The sequence below is a fragment of the Scardinius erythrophthalmus genome, assembly GCF_964197995.2.
Source record: "Scardinius erythrophthalmus genome assembly, chromosome: 19".
In the NCBI taxonomy this organism is placed as follows: Eukaryota; Metazoa; Chordata; class Actinopteri; order Cypriniformes; family Leuciscidae; genus Scardinius; species Scardinius erythrophthalmus.
The window spans coordinates 22021431-22048211 of record NC_138239.1 but is presented as its reverse complement, the minus strand read 5'-3'; the positions used below and the strand labels follow the sequence as shown (position 1 = coordinate 22048211).

The 26781-nt window shown below is 37.8% G+C and overlaps 1 protein-coding gene across 2 annotated transcripts; it reads left to right on the top strand.

Moving 5' to 3' along the window:
* Positions 1-1624: 1624 nt before the first annotated feature.
* setd3 (SET domain containing 3, actin histidine methyltransferase) lies at positions 1625-25129 on the top strand. 2 transcript variants are annotated; one of them, XM_081347654.1, is made up of 13 exons: positions 1625-1729; positions 3155-3282; positions 3918-4010; positions 4711-4859; positions 5480-5552; positions 6550-6806; positions 13448-13506; positions 14657-14771; positions 16205-16279; positions 17201-17367; positions 18941-19026; positions 19590-19750; positions 22859-25129. In XM_081347654.1, exons 2-13 carry the CDS (start codon positions 3180-3182, stop codon positions 23321-23323), a joined length of 1803 nt encoding a protein of 600 aa, XP_081203780.1. In that variant the 5' UTR covers positions 1625-1729; positions 3155-3179; the 3' UTR covers positions 23324-25129. The 2 variants fall into 2 exon arrangements, with proteins under 2 accessions (XP_081203780.1, XP_081203779.1); XM_081347653.1 differs by having other exon boundaries at positions 19566-19750.
* Positions 25130-26781: the final 1652 nt, after the last annotated feature.

Below are 26781 nucleotides of genomic sequence, written 5' to 3'. Positions count from 1 at the left end.
CAGGTGGCTTTTGGTGGTGTGTTACTTTTTTTTTGTCTGGTGTTTATGAGAACAAAGTGCGCATGCAGCAAACATTTGAATAAGTAAAGAAAATAATTGCATATTTTTATGAAAAAGATACATTGTGAATTTGGGTCAGTACACAGTAAATATTGTCTCGGTTATGCTGTAAAGTGTTTCATGTGAACACAACGCCTAAAAACTTGGTGTTGAAGTACACATATTCATTAAAACTATTTTTGAAATCCAATTAAAAGTGTCCTTTATAAGCAGATCTAGTCTACACAACTACTGACTTTTTTGTATTTAAGTTCAAAGCACAAAAGAATCTGAAATGCTGAAATCTTCCTATTTTTTTTCAAATGCACTGCTTCTTTTGTGAATGAGGATTTGATGTTTGAATCTTTCATGAAATTCAATGTTCTGTGTAGCTCATCTGTATGTGAAACACACATGAAGTTGTATTCTAGGACTATGTAAATACCTTCTATTACTGTAGAATACCTGTAACTAGCATGCGTTTATATATTTTTAATAAGCTGTATGTAGCTGAGAACGGACCTGTATTTTAGCTAATAAAACAAAATCTAAATGCATTGCAAATAACCCTCTTGTAGATTTGAAATAAAGAATCCTCTTTGTAGAATGTTTCTCCTTTTTTTTTTTGTATTGCATGAAATGAACAGCAGAATAAAAGGAAGAGTCTGCCTTCTACTGGGGATTTACTGCAGTTGCATGGAGTCTCCTAATGTTAACAGATTTTGGGAGTGAATTTTTGTCTTTTCCAAACATGAGAGAAAGTGGTGCTTAGGTCAAACAAAATATTACATAAATATTACATTTATTCTTTATTAATTATAGGTGAGCTTCCAGTCTGGTTAATACAATTTGTGATATGTCTGAATGTAGTTTAACATTGAACTCTACATTTTGGTTGTTTTCTAAGAAATATAGCCTAAATTAAATTGACATTCATGTATTTGGTGTAATTTAAACAAGGTTAGGGAATTATCAGTTATCCTACATGCCCACAATTGGTAAATACAAAATTAAAAAATTATAAATGTTAGAAGTAAAAAAGATAATAAACTATATTATACATTATAAAGTGGTAGAATTATACAAATGATTGATTTTATGATTATACTTTACAATACATTTTTTTTTTAAATATAAAATGATCTTATTTTTACAACAGAATGTTTAAAGTACTGTATGTTATAGTTGTGTTACGTTGATATGTTGTTGCTGTGATTGACATTTTCCTCCGCGAATCACGTTGCGCTAACTTTATCCTTTTATGGTCACTTTATGAACCCAAAGTAAACTTCCAATCGCAAGACACACAAGCCTTTTCTGTTTGTGTAGTCAACCCAACCTTGACCAAACCATAAACAGATCGACTCCTCTCACGACCAGTGAAGTCACGACAAACGGGTACCGCCTTAGCGAAAACCAATAGATACGTACAGTTTAGCGAAGTGAAATGCATTTACACTTTAACCAATTGGCTCGCACGTATGCAGTTGCGTATGTAACATTAGCCAATTAAAATTGGTTTCTGGACAAGATTAGGGCGGGATAAACGCTTCAATGGCCCAATCCGCTCTTTAGAAATCTTATTAGGGCGTGGCTTTGTCTCTGAAGAAAAGTTAGGTTTTACCAGTAAACCGAGCTGAAGAGGATTGAATTCCAGGTTGACAGGAGGATCCCTGCAGTCAATTGGAAGGTAGTTTTGGTGTATAATGTGACATAATATGATGTTTGCAAATACGCGCGAGGTCTGTATAATTAAACAACATGTAATACGTCACATGCATGTATATGCGTGGCAAATGTACGCAGTAAATGGTGTCTAATTCAGCAAATTGCGAAACACAAGCATGCTGGGTATTAACACATTGAATGTGTCTCAAAAACTAGTGAGCTGCCTACCTAGACAGCATATCTGGGCGTCGTAGGCGAGCTTGAAGCGACGAGTAACTTACGCTGCCCAAAAATGTTGTTGAACGTTTTGAAAGCTGTCTGTTTCATGATATCCTAAAATGAAGTCTGTAGGCAGCTAACCAGGATTCTTGGGCCAGGAACAGACAGGTAGCTAGATGAATATGAATGGATGAATATATATGTTAAGGTTTTAATTCATGCATTTGATCACTGGACCACCCAGTGTTTAAAATGAAGACTTGCATGCTGTGCAATGGTGTGAAGAAGGTGATCATCTACTGGTGGGTTTGAATAGATGCATTGGGCAAGGCCAGTTATTTTAAGGCATCGAGCTGCTGATATTATTATTTAATATCTTGTATTCTGAATATTGATCTGTTGAGTTGCATGTCTTTGCTGTCAGCCAGTATAATTGCATTGCTTCTCCTTTTCTCTGATGGTTTCAGTCTTAAGTAGCTTACTTTTAAGTGTTTCAATCCAATTTGCTCTTCAGTAACACAATTGTGCCTCTCATTATTTTTTTTTTAAATGGTAGGCTTTCAGTGATTTGATGGAAATATCTAAAATTTAAGCTTTGACATCTTCTGAATTCATCTGAAAATTTGACACTTCAACTGGCCATGCATATAGTGTGTATTAGGCCTATGTATAATGGCATTCTATATAAAAGTCAGTTAATGCATGTATGATTGCAATCATAAACAGTGCGCCAGTGGAGCTTTCTTAACGTATGCTTTACCATTGAAATATTCTTTCAGTTTTGTACCTTGCCCAAATTTGCTTTTGAAATATGGGAACAGCTGCCATATGACTCATTTATTGAAGTTAACTACATACAAGCATGTTGTATTTGATTAGTTTCATGTAAGGCACACACTCATTGTTTACAATTAAGTACCTGATTTAGTGCCCTTTGGCTCGCTGTAGCCATCCGTTTAATCCCTCACAGAGACCATTAACCTTTCTTGGCAGTGATTTCAGATTCAGAGATTATTTGGATGTGAAACATTCACATGTTTCTTCCATTTAGTTATAAATATACTGTACCTAGTCCACTACACCTAAATATTTATAAGAAGTGTGGAGTCCAGTACTTCTCAGACTATTGGCTCATTTACTGTACATAGGCTGCATACAGGAGAATGAAACCTGGTCACATTTTAGTGTTATTTTTACTGTATTTTTCACATTTTGCATTTTTTCACAGCCATCCTCTCTCCCAGACCAGCAAGATGGGCAAAAAGAGCAGAGTGAAAACCCAGAAATCGGGGACCGGTGCCACAGCTGCGGTTTCTCCAAAAGAGATGATGAATTTAATTTCTGAACTTCTGCAGAGTGAGTATAAATGCATTCTTTATGGCTGCATTCCTGCTCTGAAATACCGTTGCAATGATTTTCTCCCATGGATGTGTGCATCGCTGCTACACAAAAGGCTTTTGTGATTTTTCCATAATCGCATTACATGATTGTTATACTATTTTGTTGTGGTGTTAAAGATGCAACTGGATCCTGAAAATGAAACGTCTTCCGTGTGAAGGATTTCCTAATGTAGAAGTAAATCTATTTAGTATTTAATCATCTGAAGCTTTTATACGAACGGAGCCTCCTGAGGTTGTGCTCAAGGGTACGGTGGTACTTCATGGAATCATTTGGTCATCAATCTACATTTTTAAACCATACATCAAACATCTCTCCAAAATAGCATGTCATTTTGGGAAGGACATGCATTTGTTTATATCAAAGACAATTTGCGGTCTGTGCTCTGCAAGGACTTTTACCAGGCCGATAGATGCCGCAACATTTTACAAAAGCAGCCGGAAGAGAAAATGAATCGGCCAGCATCTGGTTACTCCAGGAACTAGAGCACTAAGCTATTTCCCCACAGTCCCCTTTTGGATTCTGTTGATCCAAGCATAAGTGATTGATAAATATAAATGATTGGAACGTTTTCTTTTCTTTTCCCCATTCAGAGTGCAGCAGCGCTGCTCCCTCTCCTGGGAAAGAGTGGGAGGAATATGTTCAGATCCGAGCTCTGGTGGAGAAGATCCGTAAGAAACAGAAAGGTACGTTATTGCTTCACATGAATGTGATTTAGCAGTTCTCGAGCTTTTATGTAGCGTGGTTTTCCCTTTGATTTGCCATTGGCTATTGTTAAGTATTTAACCGTCCTAGTTGAAAGAATAAAGAGGACGGAAAAACAGATGGTGTGGAACTTTTAACTCTCGTTACTTTTTTTTTTTTTTTCTGTGGAAAAGCACAAAATTAGATATTTTGGTGTGTGTGTGACATGATGAGGGTGAGTAAATATTGACAGAATCTTAACTACCTTTAAAGAGTACAAGAAAACTTGGCTTGTTGAACATTTCTTTATTTGATAGAAATAATTTGATAACAAAATGCACATTACATAAGAGTAAGTTGATGAAACAAGCACAGAAATAGCTTCAGTTATACAGTGATTTAAAGACTTAAGAATGATCCTATCACATTACTTGATAAAATACTCAGTGGGAGTCTCTGAGATGTGCATTTAGAACACATAAATATCCATTAGAATAAACGTTAGACAGCACATTATGCAGTAAGATATACAAGAGTAATATGTAGCACCGTTTAGGTTCACTTGTGTGGTGTTACAGCAACATAATACAGCAGAGTGCCGTTGAATAATGGAATTCATTACAGAGAGAACTTCTCACGCTGATGTTTAATATACATACAATAGCTAAATCAGCTTGTGATGGGATTGTATTATTTCCTCAGGGATGTCTGTATCGTTTGAGGGAATCAGGGAAGACTTTTTCTCCGAGCTGATGGCCTGGGCCGCAGAATGCGGGGCTTCTTGTGATGGTTTTGAGATCTCCAACTTTGCAGACGAAGGATATGGTCTGAAGGCCACCAAAGATATTAAGGTTGGTGTTTTTCCTCACCTAGTCCGCAGACTGTTTGAGGCGAGACTTGATAATACGTTTTTTGGCTCTTCTTAGCCAAAATAAGGTACAGTATGAACCAGGCATCATGCTGATAGTGTTCTTAGCATCACACACACACTTTATGGAAAATTATGGAGATTAGATCCCTTGCAAATTATATGTGCGATGTGCTTGCTTTTTCTGCCACCTACACAGCGTTCTGTCATATATTCAGTTGAAGGTTGAAACAAGTAATCCAACCTGTACTGTATTTTGGCACTGGCAGTAGATTATTTTTATTTATTTTTCCATTAACCTTGTTAGTGCTTTAGGAGTGAGAGTGCTGATTGATACATAGAGGTTAACGATTGGTTATATTTTACCTCCAGATTTGATTGGGTTCAGTATTTGGGTGGTTCTTTAGCTAATTGTTATTTACAAAATGTAGTTTTACACAATATTTCAAAGATTTATTCTATTTAAAATAGTGGAATTTGAATGTGTCAGGAAAGAACTAGCCCTGTAATCAAAATAAATCTTTATTCAATTGTACATTGTAACAATTGGGGCTTTTGAATGTAAGTTTTTGACCGTGTTATTTTCATTTCTGTCCATTTCAGGCTGAGGAGCTGTTCCTTTGGATCCCTAGAAAAATGCTGATGACTGTGGAATCCGCCAAGAACTCTGTCCTTGGTGAGTTTCGCATAGTGTAGCAATGTCAGTCTTTGACCTTAAACTCTGACAATCACATGAAATGCCACATTGAAACTTGCAAATGTTTCTATAAATGACCATAAGACATTTATATAAATATTACCTTAATGTCCCAGGTTAAATACATATTTTAGCTCCATCAACAGATGGTAATACATGCAAGTGTGTGAGGCAAACATGCAACAATTTTGTTTCTATGATTTTTTTTTTATATGATTGTTTTTATTTTATATTGTTATATTTATTTTTATTTTATAATAACTTATTTTTGTTGTATTTTAAAATTGTCCTACCATGTACGTTAATTAATGTTGTTTTCACACTTACAAAACATTTGATTTAGAACTAGTGCTGTTTTAGTATTATTTATACTGTATACAGTCATATTATTTGCTTTTATTTTTATATTTTTCATTCTTTTTATTTTATTTTAGTATATTTATATACTAAATATACTTTATATACTTAACTTTAGCATATTTGTAGTATATATTAGTTTCGCTTTATATATATTTGTCTTTTTTATATTTTTATTTAGCTTTAATTTTCACATTTTATTTAGCTTTAATTTATTTTTATTTCAGTTGTAGTTTTAGTAATTTACTACTTTCTTTTAGTAAAATTATTTTAACTAAACTAAAATTTTCATCTAATATTTATATGTTGTTTTATTTCAGCTTTATGTAAATTGCTGAAAATGTTTTGTAATAGTTTTAGTTAACAATAACAACACTAGTTGTTATCCGAACCATCTGCACAGTGGCACATTTTCAAAATGTAACTATACTGTGGTTTACATGACCCGATATAAACTTGAATTAACTTTCAAACAAACCAAGCTTTCTGCTCAATTAAACACGGGTCCACGTCAAAAAGGTAGCGTGAAAACAGCATAATTATAAGTGAAAAGAATTAAGTCTGTTTTAATATCTGGAAACCATTGCAGACAGACCCCTAATTGAACCTTTATTCACAGGGCCGCTGTACAGTCAGGACCGAATCCTACAGGCCATGGGCAACGTGACCCTGGCTCTACACTTGCTGTGTGAACGGGCCAATCCCAGCTCTCCCTGGCTGCCCTACATCAAGACCCTGCCTGCCGACTACGACACCCCCCTTTACTTTGAAGAGGAGGAAGTGCGCCACCTGCTGGCCACACAAGCCATACAGGATGTGCTCAGTCAATATAAAAACACAGCGCGACAGTACGCCTACTTCTACAAAGTCATCCATGTAAGTCTTACAGCTATCTCAACTGTCTGTGTGCATGCATATATATTTATTCATTCTTTTCCTTCCTTCATTTGGCTTGATTTTTCATTTAGAGTGTGAAAAATGAAAAAGTGACTTTCAACCACAATCTGAGTCTGATTGATTGCACTACCAAAAAAACATGAACACATTTTTAAAAACTTTAAGTCCTTAAAGCCTCTTGTTGATTGACAAATGCAGTGTGGTTTGATCAAGTGTTTTATGGGTTAATTGGTTATTACATAATGTTTTACATATTTACCTACTTTTTCAAAGAAAAATAACTTAAGCACCTACTCTCACATTTCAGCTACACAAAAGTACAAACTTTCTTCAGTAAACTAGAGTTGTACTTGTACGTATGGCAGTTTTGATGAGTGTGGTGACTGATAGCCCTATCTGTGTCTCATGGACTGCAAGCCATTTGAGTGCAGGGTTTTTTGAGCAATCAGCGTGACAAGTTATTCAGACTCTCTAGCCACATGAATAGCCGTCCTTTACACTGCTGTCTGCTGAGGTGAGGAAATCCAGTTTTAAAAGGATCCCTGCTGTTGAAGGCACATTGGAGATGGGTAAAAGGAGCTTTATAATGCCCTCTTGCACCCAATTTCAGGGCCCCTGATAAGCTGCCATTGACATGGCTCAGAGATGGTGCTGCAGTGGCAATCTTTGACCAGCAGGGGGAGATGTTTATCCCTCAAAGTAGTGTTCAAAGCAAATCATAAGTGGGCTTGAATTAGTTTTTTTTTTTTTTTTATAACTGCATGTCTGAAGTTTTAGATTTTAGTGCTAGAAAAAAAATATATATGCTAATGATAAATATGATACTTTTTGCTCTGTTACAATAAGGAATTAGAAATTAAACAGAAATGTACTTTTAGCCTATAACATCTTCTTGTTACTTCACAAGTAAAGATTTCTGATTGTAGATATCTCATTGAAACTAAACAAAAATAAGTTTTGATCAAATATCAGTGTCCAGAGTCCAGTCAAAAATCAGTGCTTAATATTCTGTTGTAGCATCACCTGGTAAGTTCTAGGATGTATTTTATTTCCACTTTGTTAACAAAAAGTGCATGAAATTACTATAAAATGTAATTTCAGTGTTATGCAAATCTTGAATATGCAGACACATTGAGATGGCAGTTCATTTCAACGGGCCTGCGATCTGTCCAATAAGTTTTATCCTGGTTCTTGGACCTCCTCTTAGCTATTAAGGAAGCAATAATATGCTCTTCCCAGTTCTCTCCAATTTTCATTTGAAATCTTTGCTGGTACATTTTGTTTCTTTCATTAGATGACTGTCAATTAGGGAAAAGAAACTAATATTTCACATTACTGTCAAGATAAGGCATCAAATATTCATGCAGATAGTTAATGTATTTGTCATTTTGTCTGCAAATCTGTTGACATTTTCTTTATTAAATGCTTTCTAGTTTATAAAAGGGGGTGGAAGTGTAATTAGGAGCTGTATTATTGTTTCTCCGTTAATAACTTTAATCAAGTGTATTTATACTGTTTTCTATACAGCGACTGAGACAAATAACAGGAAACACAATAAACCGAAATGCATCTGCTACTTAAGCCGTCAGCATCAGTCATCCGAAAGTTAATCAATTTGTAGTGAACGATTTCAATTTGAATATGTAGTCCATTAGGTGGCAGAAGTGAGTTAAGCTTCCAAGGGTACTGGTCTAAATGAAATGTTACTTCCTGCGAAACGAACTTGGTAAAATAAAGCTGGAGGAACTCATGACCTCTTGGCACAATGAATTACACATTGATCACACCGAGTAAACCTTTTAATGAACAGAAGGTTTCATTCTCTGTGCGTTCAAACAGGAGTTCAGAGTTACATGAACATAACTCTTTTGCTCATATAAAGCTCTGTGGGTTTTTTTTCCCCAAAGATGTTCAGTTGAGGGGGAGGGTTGTTTTGCCGGCCCTTCGGTGAGTGTCCTGTCCGCTCCTCTCCTCTCCTCTTGGCTCTTCAGGTTGGGAGCCAGTGTCACTGTAATGACTACTGTCAATGTCAGCCTCTCTTCTGAGGCGGCCGCAGATGACCGGGCTGGAAAATTAGCTTGTCGCATTGGCTTTGAATTGAATTGACCTGAATGTACCTTCCACACATGACTGACAACCCCAGCCCCCCCTCTACTTCCTCCCACTGCCTGCTTTATCTGGTCCTTGCCCCCCCTCCTCTCTTCGAGAAGAAGTGAGAAAGCAAGGCCCTTCACCTACTGGAATTGAGTAGCTTTTTATATATTTGCCTGTGTGAAGAGGGATAGGCGGTTGTCAACGCCGAGCGCCCTCGGAGGAGTATCCAAGCGTCTCCCGTGTCCGCGGGGGACCAATGATAACCGTACCTTCCTCATTGGGGCCGGATGCGTGCGTGTGTGGGGGAGGTGAACCTCATAAGGTGACCCCGGTATGCAGCGAATGCAAAGTAACCTTGGCGTGCTGCATCTGCCGTTGTTGATGAGAAATGAACAGGGTCCCAGTGGTATGCTCTCATCCCACCCCCTCTCCCTAAACCTGAGAAGATATCTGTCTGACCTTCCTGATGCAGCCCGGAAAATGAGGGAGAGTTTGCGACGTTGAACGACGATGTAGGCACGCGTCTCTTTCGTCATTTTCAGTAACGTGCACAAAGTCGAGAATTGAAACGGTCGACGTAACAGAAGTAAGATGTTAAAAATCAATCCTTTTTGAACCTCAGCATGCGCACTGATCAAGCTCTCTAATACCGGCCAGGGCGGCGGATGGGGTGCTTGGGGATCTCGGCTCCAGAAAGACCTCCTGGAGGCCACCGGCCAATTAGCCGCGTTTCCCGCCGTCCTTGTTAAGGAGAGCAGGCACTCGTGGTGGGAGCTTTTGTTTTCTAATTGATTTACAGGGCCGTTCCCCCCTCGTCTCTCTCTGAGCCGCGGTGCCATTGTGGCACATGATGAATTACCTCTCTCTGGTGATGCTAATGCATCACAAGCTGAACCTGCAGCAGTGCAGCTGCCCTTTATCTCCGAAACCTACACCTCATCAAACGTGCCGTCTAAAAGTACCTCTGTTTCGTCTCAAACTACCTCTCTAGTCTTTACGTGAGCATATTTTACGTTTTTCCAGACTTCGAGGCCTTATCCTATCCCCACAGCACTCAGAGGGATCCGGGCGGACCTCTTCGTGGCCTTTCTGCAGCCAGGTTCGCCCTCCCCCCCCTGAGGTGTATCACTCTGTTCAACTAATTATTGCCTTAATTGAATCTATTACGGTACTTGGGCACTCGAGTATTTGGCTCTCAGAGGACTGAAAATATCATTAACTGCGCTTTAACCCTTTTCAGGTGGCCTGTAATGGTTACCGGTGCGCAAAAGTGTTTTTTTTCTTTCTACTTTGTTTAGCTGGCTTCAGCACATCCTCTTGCAAGAAGTCTGCGGAGAACCGCTTGACTCTCTGAAGATTTGCCCTATTACTTCCATCAAAACCTGTAATATGCTTCTCCCCCCCATCCATACATGAACCACTTCCCTACATCTGCAATGTGAGGCTCAAACCCAGGACACAGATTTCTGACTTGCCGGCTTTACCCAGAGCTTATCTTTTAATGGTTGTCCGTCAGTGTACGTGAGCGATGCTTCCAAGTCAGCCTGTTTCTTAGAATTGGGGTTGAAATGAAAGAAAGTGGTCAGGCTTTGCTCTGTTATTATGTCATGCTTTATGAAATCACAGCTGACCTGTACACCTTCATCCACCTGAGTGTGTTCACCTTTGCCTGGTTACTCACAGCAGAGGCAGCCGATGTACATGTTCTCACACTCTGCTGTAGGGCTACAACAATTTCAAAACTGGACTCTACTCTGCCGACACACTGAGTTACAGGCAAAGATATGATGTGACCACACTGTGTCAGTGTGTGTGGGTTCCAGAGCAGCAAGGGGGAATACGGGGCTCAATTAGTGTCAGGGAAATTGATTAATGGGGAGAGACGTGGAAGGTAAAAGTTATCCACTTCTTCTGAGCGCTTGCATTTAATGCTTCTATTCCTCAGTTTGCGAGCCTAGTGGTGCAGCTTGGGTTTGCGCCCTCTTTCCAGTATGCGCACGTTTGTCTCTGAGACATCTGTGAAGGAGCACACTACTTGAAGAAAAATTAATTCTGTCTTCAATTACTCACCTTGTTATCGTTCCAAACTCGTATAACTTTTTTTCCAACTAAAGGAGATATTTTTGGAACACTAAAGGAGTGTTCACGCTGCTCTTTTCCACACAACAAAAGCATTGTTTGCATTTAAAAGCACCATAAAATAAGTCTTTTAAAGATGCTATTCGCTGAATTTTGTATATTCAAGCTTGATGAGTCTCATTTGGTTACAGCAGGGACTCCCCAACTTTTTGGTCAGCCGAACCCCTTTGACTTAGCCTAATCTTAGGGTGCACTTTAAGTATTTTAAGTTAATGTTTCCAGTTCTTTGATGTTGGTTAATGGTTACATGACTTGCAGGTAAACAAAAACTGTAAACTATTAAATTTTTTTGTAATTGTTTTATATTGATTGCTTTTATTTTAACTTTACTTTGTTGTAATCTATTAACTTATTATGAACTCATGAATAGGGCTGGGATTCCAATCCTGGAACCACATATTTGTTATAAAATACAAATTTTGATTCCTCTTATCTATTCCTTTGTGTGTGCATTTTCATATAACTTTAAACCATTCAAGCGCAAGAAGACCCACACACTTTACTGTGCTGCACATACATCCAAAGCGCACATACTGAAAGGTAAATCAAGTAAATGAAGTCTTGCATGCTGTTTTCCAAAACGTGCGCACAGAAAGCTGCCTCATGCGGTATAGTGCGCAATACTGAACTTGATTTCTCTTCCACTTCTATTTGGACTTGAACGGAAAAATAATACACACTAAAATGTCAAAATATTCTCGTAAACACAGTTGATTACGTCTTGAGTGAAGGTAAACAGTTGACGAAAACACGTGTAACAGTATATTGGATCCGTGCAGCTCTTAAAGTGACAGCAGCCTAATATTCCTGCTGCCGTTAATCAAACAACTAAAGACAGAAAAGTTCTTGACTGAATAACTTTTGTAACTATACTTGTTATGTATATTTTATTTATAAAGTGCGGTGTTTTTTTACATTAGATTTATAGTTTCTGTACCTGAATACCTGAAAATCTTAATTTGTTTATTTCAATAATCTTTCAGTTGTATTTATTTGTGCGATTTGCTTATTTGTTCTTTTTTTTAATTACTGAGTGTTTACTTGTCTTTAATAATGCTTGAACTTTATATTAGTTAGGCTAGTTGTTTTTGTTATGGTATTTTTAAAGTGTTCTTTAGCCTCTTGATTTTTGTTCATGGTATTCAGCTACAATGTTTTTCAATACGACTTAATAAAATAAATGTGAATGGTATTCAAGTTTGTTTTTTAACTTTATTGGAATCGAAATTAGGAATCGATAAGAATCACTATCGATAAGCAGAAATTCAATTAAAAAGAATTCAAACAATTTCCAACCCTACTCATGAATTTGGATTCATCGAACGTGTCAATGTAAAACTTGGCACAACGTGTCTGCATGAACTTTGATCAGAAATTTGTCTTATTTGTGTAAAAACATCTGATAAAAATACATTTAAAATAGATTTTCAAACATTTGCTGAATGTTGATGTAACATTCAATTTAACATTTTTTTGCAGATGAAAACCTTCATGTCAAAGACATCTTTATTATGGAGGTTTTTTTGTATTCATATCTGTAAGTGATTTATATTTTTTGAAATCTGCAAAGTTCACATTTTCTTTTGTTGTTTTGTTTCCTGTGTCTGTTGGGCAATCTCACCACTCGTTCTGTGTGATGGACTGATCACCTGAGTCGTGATTATGATATTCGAGCGCAAGCTTTTTGATGTACTGTGTTATATACATATCAGCACCATTACAGTTTTCACGGTACCTCATTGTGGAGTACAGTGCTTCATTTCACAGGACAAGCACCACACACACAGCCATGAGGGTACCTGTGGGGGAAAAGAAGAATATCCTTCACTCTCAGCTTCATACCTACATCTATTTTTATGGCTCATTTTGCATGTTCAGGAGGGTGCTACGGGCCGGCTGAATTAGACCCTGGCATTCTTTGCTCCCTACCTTTTTTTTCCCTTTTCTTCGGGATTGTAGCTTTTTTTTTCCCCCTCTCCATGACACCCGCTGCAAATGAGCCCTTGGAGGGAGCGAGTCTGTGGCTTTAAATGTAGATTTCTGTGGCACCAGTGGCTCTCTGTCACACAAATTGATGAAGCAGATTTATGACGGCTGCTGGGCACAACAAATTAAGTTGACAGTGATGTATGGGGGGCTAATGCCACCATGATCCTTGCATAGCACCACTGGACGCTCTTTGCCTGGCTACACTCTTGTTAGGATCTGTTAGGCAGCCACATAATGAAATTCCACTGACTGATTTGTGTTTTTTTTTTCTCTCCTCTCTCTCTTTTCTTTCCTCCTTTTTCCCCTCTACCTCCATATCTCCTTCTCTCTGGTCCTTTACTCTCTTTTCTCCTTTTTCCTTCCTTCCACTCTCTGTGTTCTTCATCTTCAATTCCCAGACTCATCCGAATGCCAGCAAACTGCCCTTGAAGGATGCTTTTACCTTTGACGACTACAGGTTGGTTGAAATGTCCTACTATGTTAAAAAAAGGAACTTCTCTTCCCTGCTGAGGTTCAAAAAAGGAAAAGAGCAGGAAGATGAGCCGTAGGTTGGTTGTAGGGCTACGCGATGGCCTTTAAAAATGAGGCGTTTGTTCTCATTGTTCTTTCATTAGCACCAAATTATCTGTGAAGGAATAATTTATCATTGGTCCCCTTTCATCTTCAGATTGTTGAATATGATGCAAGTCTGTGCTCCCGTTGGGTAATGTGTGAAGAGAATGGAAAAGCGTCTTGTCACGGCTAATGTTGTCTTCGGTGGACTTCAAGTTCCTTTTAATAAATGATGTCCAGATTATTTAGACTAGATCAGTAAGAATTTTTTTTGTCTCTTCTGGACAAATTCAAATTTAAGGTCATTATATTGCCTGATGCAAGCTATTAAAGCAGCTGTATTCTGTACTTAAAAAAAAAAAAAAAATCTGAAGTCCACTTGCAATGGAGGAAGATTTTCTTTCAGTTGTAATTTAGTTTTACATGACCATTTTCAACCCTCTCTCTGGCCTTTAGAATTAAAAAGGTAACATTTAGGAATTTTGTATGCAATTGACCCCTGTTTTGATTAAGTTTTGCAAATGAAATGCACAATAGCACTGCCTATTCAGAATACTAAAGGCCTTGGTGTGTAAACATGGGCGTTGATGCAATAAAGTCCAGATGAAATCAATATTGACCCCATTTACTTTGTTCGCACCCATTACTAGACAATTAGTTAACAGAAAAATTTACGTGTCTTCATAATCTTCAGCAGAATATACTTAACCTCTAACCGTCTGTCTGCTACGAGCAAGAGATGACATGGAGGTGCTAAAATCAAGCCCCGTCTGCATTTTTTTTTTCTCTCATTTCAATATTCAATTTCAATTGGAAATGCATCACAATACTAAAGTAAAATAGGTCGCAACAGTCCGGTTCACATGAACTTGATGTTCTAAAGGATATAGAGTGTCCTTAGTGTCCATACATGTTTTTTGGGTAGACTGGAAATGGAATTTCGTGTTATTAATTATAATTAATGATTAGTTTTCCATTATATTTCCTTTTAACATGTACAGCAGTTTTAGTTGTGTTTTGAATCTGTAATGAAGCGATGCCATTTTGTATATCAGGTGGGCAGTGTCTTCTGTAATGACTCGTCAAAATCAGATTCCTACTGCAGACGGAAGTCGGGTCACACTGGCCCTCATCCCTCTCTGGGACATGTGCAACCACACCAACGGCCTGGTGAGTCCACAGCACTTCTGCAAAACCAATACAGAACTCCCCGTCAAATCATTTATGGGTACTAGCAGAAGGTTTTTGCAACCAATTCAGTTCAGCCATTTTATTTTTATTTTTTTAATATTCCTGCATGACATGGACGTTTACAGTGCTTTCACTTGTATTGCAATCTTAAAGTACAGGGGGAAAACATTTACTTTTAAGGAATGCAGGCACAAAGTCTAATGCGATTTTTCGGTAGATTATGCCTTCATCCCAAGGGTTCTTTTATATTTATTTGGATAATTTGTCTTTGATTGTGCTCAGCAGCTCTTGCCACAGAGCAATATATCGCCTCTGTTCATATGACTCTGTAATGCACTTATATCCTCAAATGAAGTTTTGTTTCAAATTACCATGTGCATTGAAAATCACGGTCATTAAAATGTGTAATGAATTGTTTTTCTGGTAATCCCCTGGTTAAGGTCTAATAAAAACATATTGCATTTTTTGGTAGCAGTGTTTTTCGTACAATTTACTCAAAGATTATTTGATTTAGTTGATTTCTGAAGATTTTGAGAGATTTAATAGTGAAAGATTGTATTTGTTAGGGTGTGTTATTTTAATAGGTTGGCTCTATAACCATTAGTAAGTGCCATTTTATTTGTTGGTTTTGCCCTATTGTATTGTTTTGTTTCATTTGATCTTTTCCCCACCCACATAAATATTTAATGAAATAGCCTTGCAGTTTTGGTTCCTAATTGTTTGTATTTAACATTTTAAATTTTGGAAAAAAGACAAAAACAGAAAGGTACAGGTTTTTGCTAGCTCAAGCTCTGTTTTACACCTGATATTAAAATCTGTGTGAAAAGGTGTAAACAAAATTCAGTAACAATGCCAACACTTGAACTGGGAAAAGTGGCATTAAAAAGTGGCTTTTGATGATGTCAGTGGACAGATAAGTCTTAGAGACTATATTTCATATAAAATAAGGTGGAACATTTCATGAAAGAAGCCTAACAGGAATCCTTTAACTTTAGTGCCATTGTACTGCTTAATTATTGAAACTCATTCTCCATTTGTCCATGTGAAATATCATTCATATATATATACACAACCGTTCAAACGTTTGTGGTCTCATATTTCTTATCATCTGTTTTAAAAACATTTGTTTAATACATATATTTTTTCAGGATCCATTGATTATTAGAAAGTTCAGAAGAACAGCTTTTTTTGGAAATATTATTTTTTATATCAATGTGAAAGTCTTTACTGTCACTTTTGATCAAATTAATGCATTCTTGCTAAATAAGTGTTTTTTTTTTTCTTAAAAAAAAAATACACGCATGTATGCATACAGCTCTCATTTATATCTGAATCAGTATCTTGTATTAATGTACCTGTAAGATATATGACTTGACTCAAATGTTAACAAGACTTTTTTTGTTCTGTTCTAGATTACGACAGGCTACAATCTAGAGGATGACCGATGCGAATGCGTAGCTCTCAAAGATTACAAAGAGGGTGAACAGGTGAGTCTTACAACACCATCACAGCAGCTCAACTGTTTACAGGTCCCAATCAGGATGACCATTGGTCTTTTACAGCAGAAATACCTCGGACAGTTTCACATCTCTCTATGCGATTGACAAAAATCAGCGGGTGGATTTCGAGCCATGCACTGTCCACTTAATGCTCTTGTACATTTTCAATTTCTATTCGCGCACTCTCACCTCACGCTATTGCTCTATGCTTGTGCTTCCGTGATGCATTTATCAGCCAGCAGCCATTACGAAGGCCCGGGGGTAATATCAGAGCGGAGGCATTCAGATCCAGCCATGGGGAGAGCGGATATGCAGGGCACACTGTGACAGGCCAGGTAGACACCCCCCCCTCTCTCCAGAATGTGAATTATTTGATAAGATTCGCAGAGACAGCCAGTGGAAGAAGAAAGAGAGTGCGGGGGCCGGCGTGTGGGACTCGGACAAGCGTTGGGGGGAGTAGGAGGGGCTGTTTCGGGAGCGTCGCTCCGTACAGAGCCGTTTGATCCCTGATTCCTGCTTCTGATTTCGCACTGGGCCGGAACTCACTGTGGAGAGGCTGAGAACAGGATTGAACTGTGCTTCTCTCTCGCCCCCTCTCTTTCTCTTCAGCACTATGTTTTATCTCTCTCTCTCTCTCTCTCTCTCTCACACACTTTCTGCACAGCATTATCTGTAAATTTTGTGGATGTATTGTTGAGGGGAAGACGTGAGCGGTGTTTTGAGAGGACGGTAGTGTGGGAAGGAAGTTTTTAGGGCTAAATTGTCACTGTGTAAATTGCATCCATTCCCATTGACCTGTGCGTCCAGGTGTCCATGTCTACTTCCGCTATGAAATAAAAGGCAGTGCCAATTATGCTTTGTTGTAGTAATGTGTCAAATTACAAAGTTCTTCCCTTTGTTTTCCCTCAGATCTACATATTCTATGGTACGAGATCCAATGCAGAGTTTGTGATCCACAATGGTTTCTTCTTTGAGGACAACGCACACGACCGCGTGAAAATTAAGCTGGGTGTGAGCAAGAGCGAGCGTTTGTATGCCATGAAGGCAGAGGTTCTGGCACGTGCAGGGATTCCTGCGTGAGTATCCCGTACAGAAATGACACATGATCTATGTAGAGTCAGGTCTTTGACTAGCTTATTACTTTAGTTTTAAGTCTAGTTTTAATTCAATATAAACTTATCAGACCTCATAATTGCATTGCATAAATTATGTATTTTATTTATTAAATTGTGAAAACATTTTTATAGCTGATATATTTTCCCTCCATTATTATTTTCTTCTTCAGTAAAGATGAGCCAAAAGAGGCAATGGAAAAAGTGTCTCTGTCATTTATGCTTTTAAATTTTGCCATCATATTATTTGTTTTCCAAGTGAATAAGAAGTTTGAATAGCCACTTAAAGGTGGTATCAGTGATTTCAGGCCCAAAAATATTTTTATCACATTCATCTAATCTTTCCTAACGATCTGCTAGCTGCCCGCCCCATAAGCATGCCGTCAAAAAACGTGTCTCTGTAGGCAGCCTAGGCTCTGAGATCTGCACACAAAAACAAATGGTTTAGCCAAACACTCAAAACCAAAACAAATAGTGTTCCAACCAATCACCGACAGGGGGAGGGTGTTGTGAGGTTTTGAGCCAGCTTTTTCTTCAGCTCTGACTTCGCGTGCAGCCGTGCACGAGCACAAAACCTCACAACACCATCCACCTTGTCGTGATTGGTTGGAACACTATTTGTTTTGGTTTTGAGTGTTTGGCTAAACCATTTGTTTTTGTGTGCAGATCTCAGAGCCTAGGCTGCCTACAGAGACGCGTTTTTTGACGGCATGCTTATGGGGTGGGCAGCTAGCGGATCATTAGGAAAGATTAGATGAATGTGATAAAAATATTTTTTGGCCTGAAATCACTGATACCACCTTTAAAGACATGTTACAAAAATTGGTAATCAAGTTTTAGTTTTAAAACTTTTTAATAATAAAACAAAGGAAATTATTATTATTAGCTGATAGATAACATCAGCACTGGAGGGCAGTGTACATGTAATTATAAAAAAAAATAAAATTCCTCCATACATTAGAAAAGCATTTTTGTAAATGTAATGTGTAAGGTATTAGAATCGCATGTTAACATCCGATTCAATCCTGGCTGTCTCAGTGGTGAGTTCTACTGCTGCAAGAATCATCATCCAAGTGTAACAGAATTACAGTGCTGTAAAACCTCTTCTATTGTGGCATAATACTATCAGTGAACTTTCTATCACACAGATCAATATCCTTTAAGTCTCTAAAAAAAAATCCACACAGGCCCATATGAAATTACCTTTTGATTCAGGTCAGAGTCAAGATGCTTCTTTTCATCCCCCTGTAAGTCAGACAGGAAGAGGCCATAGATATGCTCCAGTAATTAAACGGTAAATTATAAATGATTGAGCGTGTTTTTAAAAATGCATCAAGTTCAGTGGCCTCTCATCGCTTCAGATCAATCAGTTGTCATGCGACGGGGAGCAGCGCCGCGGTCTCGTGCAGGCAGGAGGCTTCCATTCGCACCTGCCTGTTCCGCTGGAGTTAATTGGGGTTTAATTTGAGATGGGTGGAGGGGGGCGGTGGGGAGTCAGTTGGTGCTTTGAACCCTCTCCGGTTCTTCTCCTCCTCAGGTCCAGTATCTTTGCCCTGCACTGCAGCGAGCCGCCCATATCCGCTCAGCTCCTGGCCTTCCTGCGTGTCTTCTGCATGACTGAAGGTAAGAATCTTTTTTTGTTTTTGTCCTGGTACCATCACGCATGGCACTAAGGTACACCAGTGGTCACCTATGGTCCATAAATCAGGAAGTGAGATGCCTTATTCCATATCACATCCTTACACTAAACTAGACAGGACAACGAAGCCTAAACAAGTTCCCCTCAGGTGTTTAATTGATCAAGACAGTGTGGCAGATGTGTGGAAGGACTGATCCCGAGTCAGTGAAATATTTATTAGCATCCATGTAAGAGAAGTTTTTGTCATAAATCCCATAAAGCAAGGCCATGTCCTCTGGCAAGACCTCTTAAGTCTGAGTTGATACATTATTCAGAATTTTTATGTTAATTTTTAAACGAAGCGCGGCCCCTGTGCTGGGGGCTTCTTTTTTACTGGTGTGACAGGATTCAGCGTTGTGCGCATGCGACGCACTCGTTCGGCAAGCCCTTTCATCTCGTTAGCAGCCGTGTAATCATACCTTACATAATCGTCACAGATCAGACCTGCCGGCTCACTTGCACAGCAGATTACTCCCTTAACTAGAGAGGTGTGCATTTCTGATTGCAGAGGAACTCAGGGACTACCTGGTGGGCGATCACGCCATCAACAAGATCTTCACCCTGGGCAACACCGAATTCCCTGTCAGCTGGGAGAACGAAATCAAGCTGTGGACGTTCCTGGAAACAAGGGCTGCGCTGCTTCTCAAAACCTACAAGACGACCTCAGAGGTGCTGGAACCATGTCAAACGATTTCTGAACTTTTCACACAAATATTACAAAGCATCTTTAAGTTGTTGAAACATTTAAATTGCATAGGGAGCAAAGGTAGCATATGCTACAAACATTTCATATTATCGTTACACTTTATTTCTATAGTCCATTTTAGACATTCTACTAACTATAAGTGATTTTGCAACTACATGTCAACACAAGCCCTATTCATACTGACTAGTTTTCATGGAGAACGTTAGAGAAATTCGTGTTTCACAAGCGTACTTTGTGATTTTAAACACAACTTCAGTAAATAATTCCATGGCAAATTACATACTGTTTTTCGGCAAACTAAACGGTCCTCTGAGAAATCTAATCATGTCCGGATGCTAATGTCTTCGATTGTCTGTGAGACATTTCATTTCAATATGGATTGTATCTGACAAAAAAAATTAATTTTTTAAATTATAAAATGAATAAATTGAGCCAAATCGTGGAAACTGCAAAGACTGCCCAGTTTAATATCAATGTCTAGTAAGATACTTGTCTAGATGTCTCTGCTCACTTATGTGGGTTTAATATAAACCTCCACTTCTATAAATTCATGAGAAGTTTATTTAAATAGGTTTTTAATAATAAATGAAAGGTATATAAACAAGTAATTAATTAAACACATACGTCATAAGTGATGCACACAAGCACAGCCGATGACCTTCTGTAACGCCCACATCTAGAAAACTCCCACTTCCACCTCTGGAATAAACACAGCCATGTTATTCCCGTCCTAATCGGTACATGAAATCACACACACATTGTTTAGAAAACTCGTCCTGTCCGAATACAGCTTAACTCTCATTAATTTGCAACTAGATGTCAACTAACTATTAGTACGGAGTATATTAGACTGTTAGGTTAAGGTTAGCAGAATAAGTTGACATGTACTTGCAAATAAGGGTGTCACGATTTCGATTTTGTATCGAAATCGATCGAAATTAAACCACAACCTCGATCATCGAATTAAAAAATTGAATCGTCGATACTGCCACGCCCCCATGTCACGTCCGGTCGGCTTGCAGAACAGAAGTCAACTAGAGCGCAGTGCAGCACCCGGAAAGTTTAGAGGGACGTACATGCTCGCAACGGGGCTACTTGACAAGAAGTTCGTAAATCAATATTCTTCTAACGAATAGAAATAACCTTATATAATGTATCTATCTGTCAATTATGTGTACAGTTATGTTCAGAAAGGACGCGCAAGCGGTTGCCATGGTAATGAACAGCCTGCTAGTTAAAGCGAATGTATAATATTATCCTGTTTCTGAGCCAAAATGTACAGCGCGCGTTATATTTTCTAAATCCAAACAATTGGCCACTGAACCAGCTGATAAAATCTTCATTTGATTCAAAACGTGATTACAACTTGAAGACGCTCAAACTCGATCGTATTTTACTGATACAAAAGATGCGCGCGTGCACACGCACCGAGAGGGATCGCGGTTCACCGGGCTATGGTAAAATAATGTTACAAGGTGTGTATAATTTAAACTACTTAGTCAATGCTAACAGTAGCTGCTGTAAGGTTTTTATTACTGCTGCTCTCCTTCTAGTCACTTCTGAACCTTTCTTGATTAAAGCTCCAGGAGACGGGTTGCCAGATATCACAAAAAGAGCAAAACAAGCCCCTTAAAAACGCAGTATAAGCATGGCAAAACTTTACCGGGGAAGGAACACATCTAAACCACTAGTATTACTAATATCCTATACAATTAAAAGGAAGTAACTAATTTATTATGAATAGAATAGTTCAATATAAAATATTCAGATACTATAAACTGAATGATGAAGTGAAACAATAACATGAGATTGAAAAGTTATTCAGCAATACTTTCTTTAAAGTTTAATTGCACATACGAGTTGTATTTAATATTAATCAGTTGGGGGCAGTTCATCTAAAAGTTGATGAGTGTGTTTTGTTTAATATATTTAGCTATCAAAATAGTTTACCAAATAAATCATTTACCAAATAAAAGAAAAAGAAAATCAAACAAGGTGAAGTACTTTTCATTTCTAAAGTAGGCTATTTGGGTTTATTTATTATACATAAAGCCCTTTCTGTCGATTTCTCCAGAATAGCAACTATATTGTGAAATATATTGTTACTGTGAAATAAAATGAGTCATATCGTGAAAAAAGAATTTTGGTCATACTGCCCAGACCTAGTCTAGTCTAAAACTGGTAGCAACCTGTGCTTAAAAAAATATGTATATATATATATATATATATATATTGTAAAAATCGAGAATCGAATCGAATCGTGACCTTAGAATCGAAAATGTAATCGAATCGAGGATTTGGAGAATCGTGACACCCCTACTTGCAAAGTTACTTATAGTCTGTAGAATGTCTGTTGGAGGAGCATCAGAATAAAGTGTTAGCAGATATTAAGCAGACAGTCTATTAATTCTCTGTTGTCTGGTAGTTGACATTTAGTTGCAAATGTACTTATAGTTAGTAGAATGTCTAAAGTGGACTATCAAAATAAAGTGTTGACTTATTATCTATATGTTTTGAATAGAAAAGCATTTATTTAAAATGGAAAGCTTTTATAACATTATAAATGTCTTTCGTTATGCATCCTTGCTGTGAGGAAAATAAGTATTTGAACACCCTGCTATTTTGCAAGTTCTCCCACTTGGAAATCATGGAGGGGTCTGTCCACTGTGAGAGACATAATCTAAAAAAAAATATCCAGAAATCACAATATATGATTTTTTAACAATTTATTTGTATGATACAGCTGCAAATAAGTATATTATATATATATATATATATATATATATATATATATATATATATATATATATATATATATATATATATATATATATATATATATATATATATATATATATATATATATATATATATATATATATATATATATATATATATAGTGTGTGTGTATGTATGTATGTATATGTAAACTTTTAGAAAACTGCTGAAAGTTTTGTGATAACTGGTTTAGTAATCTAGCAGTTCATTTGTTACTGATTGTTAAACAGTAATGATCATGCTAGCCAATATGGTCATTATTTTAAGATCTCTGTTGTTGTCGTCTTGATCAGGAGGATCGCTCGATGCTGGAGAAGCCCGACCTGTCCCTGCACTCCCGCATTGCTATAAAGCTACGGCTGGCGGAGAAAGAGATTCTGGAGCGCGCCGTGTCCTGCGGTCAGGCCAAGCGCCTGCACTTCCAGAAGCAGCTGGACGAAGGAGCCCCGCTGCCGCTCTACGAAGAAAGTGACATCGCCCTTTTGGAGAACGCCGATGCCAAACTCCCCATCATCCTGCGCAAACTGGAAGAAGAAGACGAGCATGTTCAGGAGGAGATGAACCTGGCCGAAATCAAGCCTGACGCTGCGTGCCTGGACTCCTCCAAATCCCCTGTTCTTAACGGGCAGTGTAAAGATCTCAATGGTACTCAAGAGGATCCTCCAGGAAGTGATGCAGCGGTGGAAGGGTGTGAGGTTGAGAAGCACGACCCGAGTACCAAACGAACTGAAGGTGAACCAAAAGATGGTGGCAAATAGTCATGACCAGAGCGCGTTGGCAATCTTAGTTCCTGCTATTTATTTATTTTTGTTTAAGAGACTCACAAATAGGAGCAAACGCTTTCTAAACAAAAAAAAAATGCAGAGGTTTTCAGTTTAAATGTTTTTTTGTTTGTTTCGTTTTTTAATAAATGCAGCTTAAGTATGAGCTAGCTCATTTTTTGTTTCGTTTGAGTTTTTAATCAGTGCCACAACTTTTCTTTTGTAGTAGCTTCACTCGTGCTGCCAGAAACGTTCCTGGTAACAAGGTGACGAGGTAACCAATCATAAGGACTCCTGTCTAGATGAAGGCTTGCTCAGACTTCACAAAATGAAAAAAATATATATATGTCGAAGACTTTAACATGGTAACGTTGCCAAGGATGTTTCTGTTTAGTCATCTAAAATGCTGACTTAGGGTTTTTTACTTCTCTCTAACCAGCCGTTGCTGTAGATCGTGGCAGAAACATGCTTGACGTTTAGTGCCGCTTGACAATCATTACTCTTTTATGTTCTGACATTGATCTGTGATGAGATCATCACTGATGCACGCTAGTTACTTTACTCACATACAAAGTAAGGTTACTGAAAGTCTCAATAAAGTGAACATTAGTTCCGGTTTTGAATGTTGTAACCTAAACCAGAGGATAAGAGGTTGTTTGTGGCCATATGGTTACTCTTTGCTGTGAATGTAATTCTAAGTTTGTGTGTTAAAACCATTCACTCTTTAGTATGGTATATATATTCATTTTAATTCTTCTGTGCTAATGAACAACCTTGCAGTTAATGGACATGGAGACTATGATCTCGGAGGACTAACTCCCTCATACTGGATCTTTGGGAAATCTTTTTTTTTTTTTACTTATTTCTCCTTATTTTTTTTAATGCAAGTATTACGTATTTTATTTAAGTATTCACTGCAAGGTTATCTCGCATTTGTCATGCACCTAATGTGGTCATCTTTAAGCCTTAACAAATGCCATTTAGTTGAAGTAGAAATATTGATCCAGGATGAAGACCTCGTGCATTTACAGATGTGCATCTCCCACAAGGCAAAACTCTGTTCCTGTCAACTTTTAAACGACAAAACATTGGGGACTATTATTCTTTGGAACAGTTCACCCAAAAATGAAACCTCTACCATTATTCACTTACACAAATGTTGTTTCAAATCTATATTTTGAATTTTTTTATATAGACTTTAAAGCTTAAAATTGCAGCTGTGGTAACCAAGGGCCGCATCACCAAAAAGCTTCATGAAAGTGGTCCATACATGCAACTTTTGCACTATATTTCAAGTCTTCTGAAGCCATATGATAGCTTTAGGTAAGGAACAGACGGAAATTTTAGTGATTATTCACTGATAATCTTGCATCTTTTCCTCACACAATGCTATCATATGGCTATTTTTGTCTTTTTTTGGAGCTTTACCCCCCTTGGTCACTATGAACTGGCAAAGAGATGTGTGATTACTTCTTCAAAACAAATATTTAAAAATGAATGATAACCAAGTTAATTTTTTTTTTGTTTTTTTGCCATTTGATCTACTAATATAATAATATAAATAGCACAATTATGGTTTGGTACCACATAAGGCTAAGTAAATAATGACTCCGTTTTGCTTTTTGGGTAACCTAATTGCTAAATCTTGAATCACATGATCCATCAGTAGTGACTTGTATGAGGTGATGAGAAATTAATCGAAATATGCCCCCAGTGTTTTGTTGTCCTTTTGAAATCCCACATGTTGAAATTGAAACTGCATTACTTTTAATGTGTTCTGCCCATAAACAGCACTGTTCAATATACTGTTCAGAATGGTTTGTTTTCGTTGAAAGATGTTTGAGTGTATGGAAACCTGCCATTTGTTCTTGCTGCTTCTGTATATAGATTTATAGCTTTGGAAAGCTAACAGCTTTAATACACTTATTCTCAAATCTTTGATCTAGCCATAAAGAAGATACATAGTGGATTGCACTGACTCCTAGTACATCGGTACGACTGTATAGGTAAAAGCCATTAGAGTCTGTCTACAATGACAAGTCCAAGATTAAAGTTCTGTGCATTTTTCACCTGAATCAAATAAGGTGGAGTGCTTTTCTTCAAATCTTTGACCTGTCTATCTGTCTTTAAGAGGGCCTTAAAAAAAAAAAAATCCATTAAGAGACATAAGGGCACTCGTCCATTGTCCTTTCATTCTTCGTTTCATTTGAAGGGGAAAAAAAGGTTTTATTTAATGTATTTTTTCATTCTTTGCCCCCCAAGCCCCATTACAAATTTATAAAAGAAACATTATCTTGAATCATTTAATTCGGGGCAATTAAATTTTGAAATTCCACATTCGTTATTCATGAGCTTCAAGATAAAACCCCTTTAATCCTTGAATAGATTATTATAATGGGCGATAGTGTGGGCAGTGGTAAACTCGGGCAGCCCTGCACATGTCCGGTATTGTTAGAATTCCTCTTGTCAGGGCTGAGAGCAGAAGTGCATGAAGCTCCCTTTGGCCTGGGACCATGCCACCAAAGTAATTCTGCCTATGAATAATATACAGCGATTCTATTAATATAGAATGCCGTCAGGCCCTGGGCGGAGGGCCCATTGTCATGCAAGTATTTACCAATACATGTGGCATACTTAAGAGAGGGGGGGTTGCGAGGTCACATTTACATGCGCGTTAAAGGGTGACTTCACCCAAAAATGAAAATTCTGTCAGTAATTGCTCACCCTCATGCTGTTCCAACCCCGCAAGACTTTCGTTTATCTTCAGAACACAAATTAAGATACTTATTGATGAAATCTGAGAGCTGTCTCACTCCTCCATAGAAGATGAACGAAAGTCTTTCGGGGTTGGAACAACATGAGGGTGAGTAATTACTGACAACATTTTTGGGTGAACACCACCTTTAAGTGGTGGAAGGCCCGTCCGGTACTGTTGACATGAAGAGATGACTTTTTAAGTTGCATGCTTAAAAAATAAATGTTCCAGAAAGGGTTTTAAAGCCTGATGACATGGGAAAACCATTGTTTTCAGAAAACCATCTACAATGAGGTCCAAAGTTTGAGACTACTTGTGAAAGTGTAAGTGTAATTAAATTCAAATGAACTTCTTGGACTTTTAACTTGCTTTTTTTGACAGCAGCGCTTGAGGTGCATGAACGCCACAAGTTCATCTAAGAATAGAAAAGTTCTCCAGTGGAAGCAAAAACAACCGATCATCTGTAAACAGTCACATGATCAATGTCACTTGCTCACTAGCAAGAGCAGAATATCTTTGCTTTTTATGACATTTTTACTCATGAATTGTATTTCAATGTGTAAATCATAATTAAACATAGCCTCAGAGTTTTGGACACCACTGGTGCTTCAAAGAACCCAGGAATGCTTCATTTCTCCAGTTATTCAAGACCTATTTGTAACCAAAATATGCATTTAGCAACTCAACAGCCCAAATACAG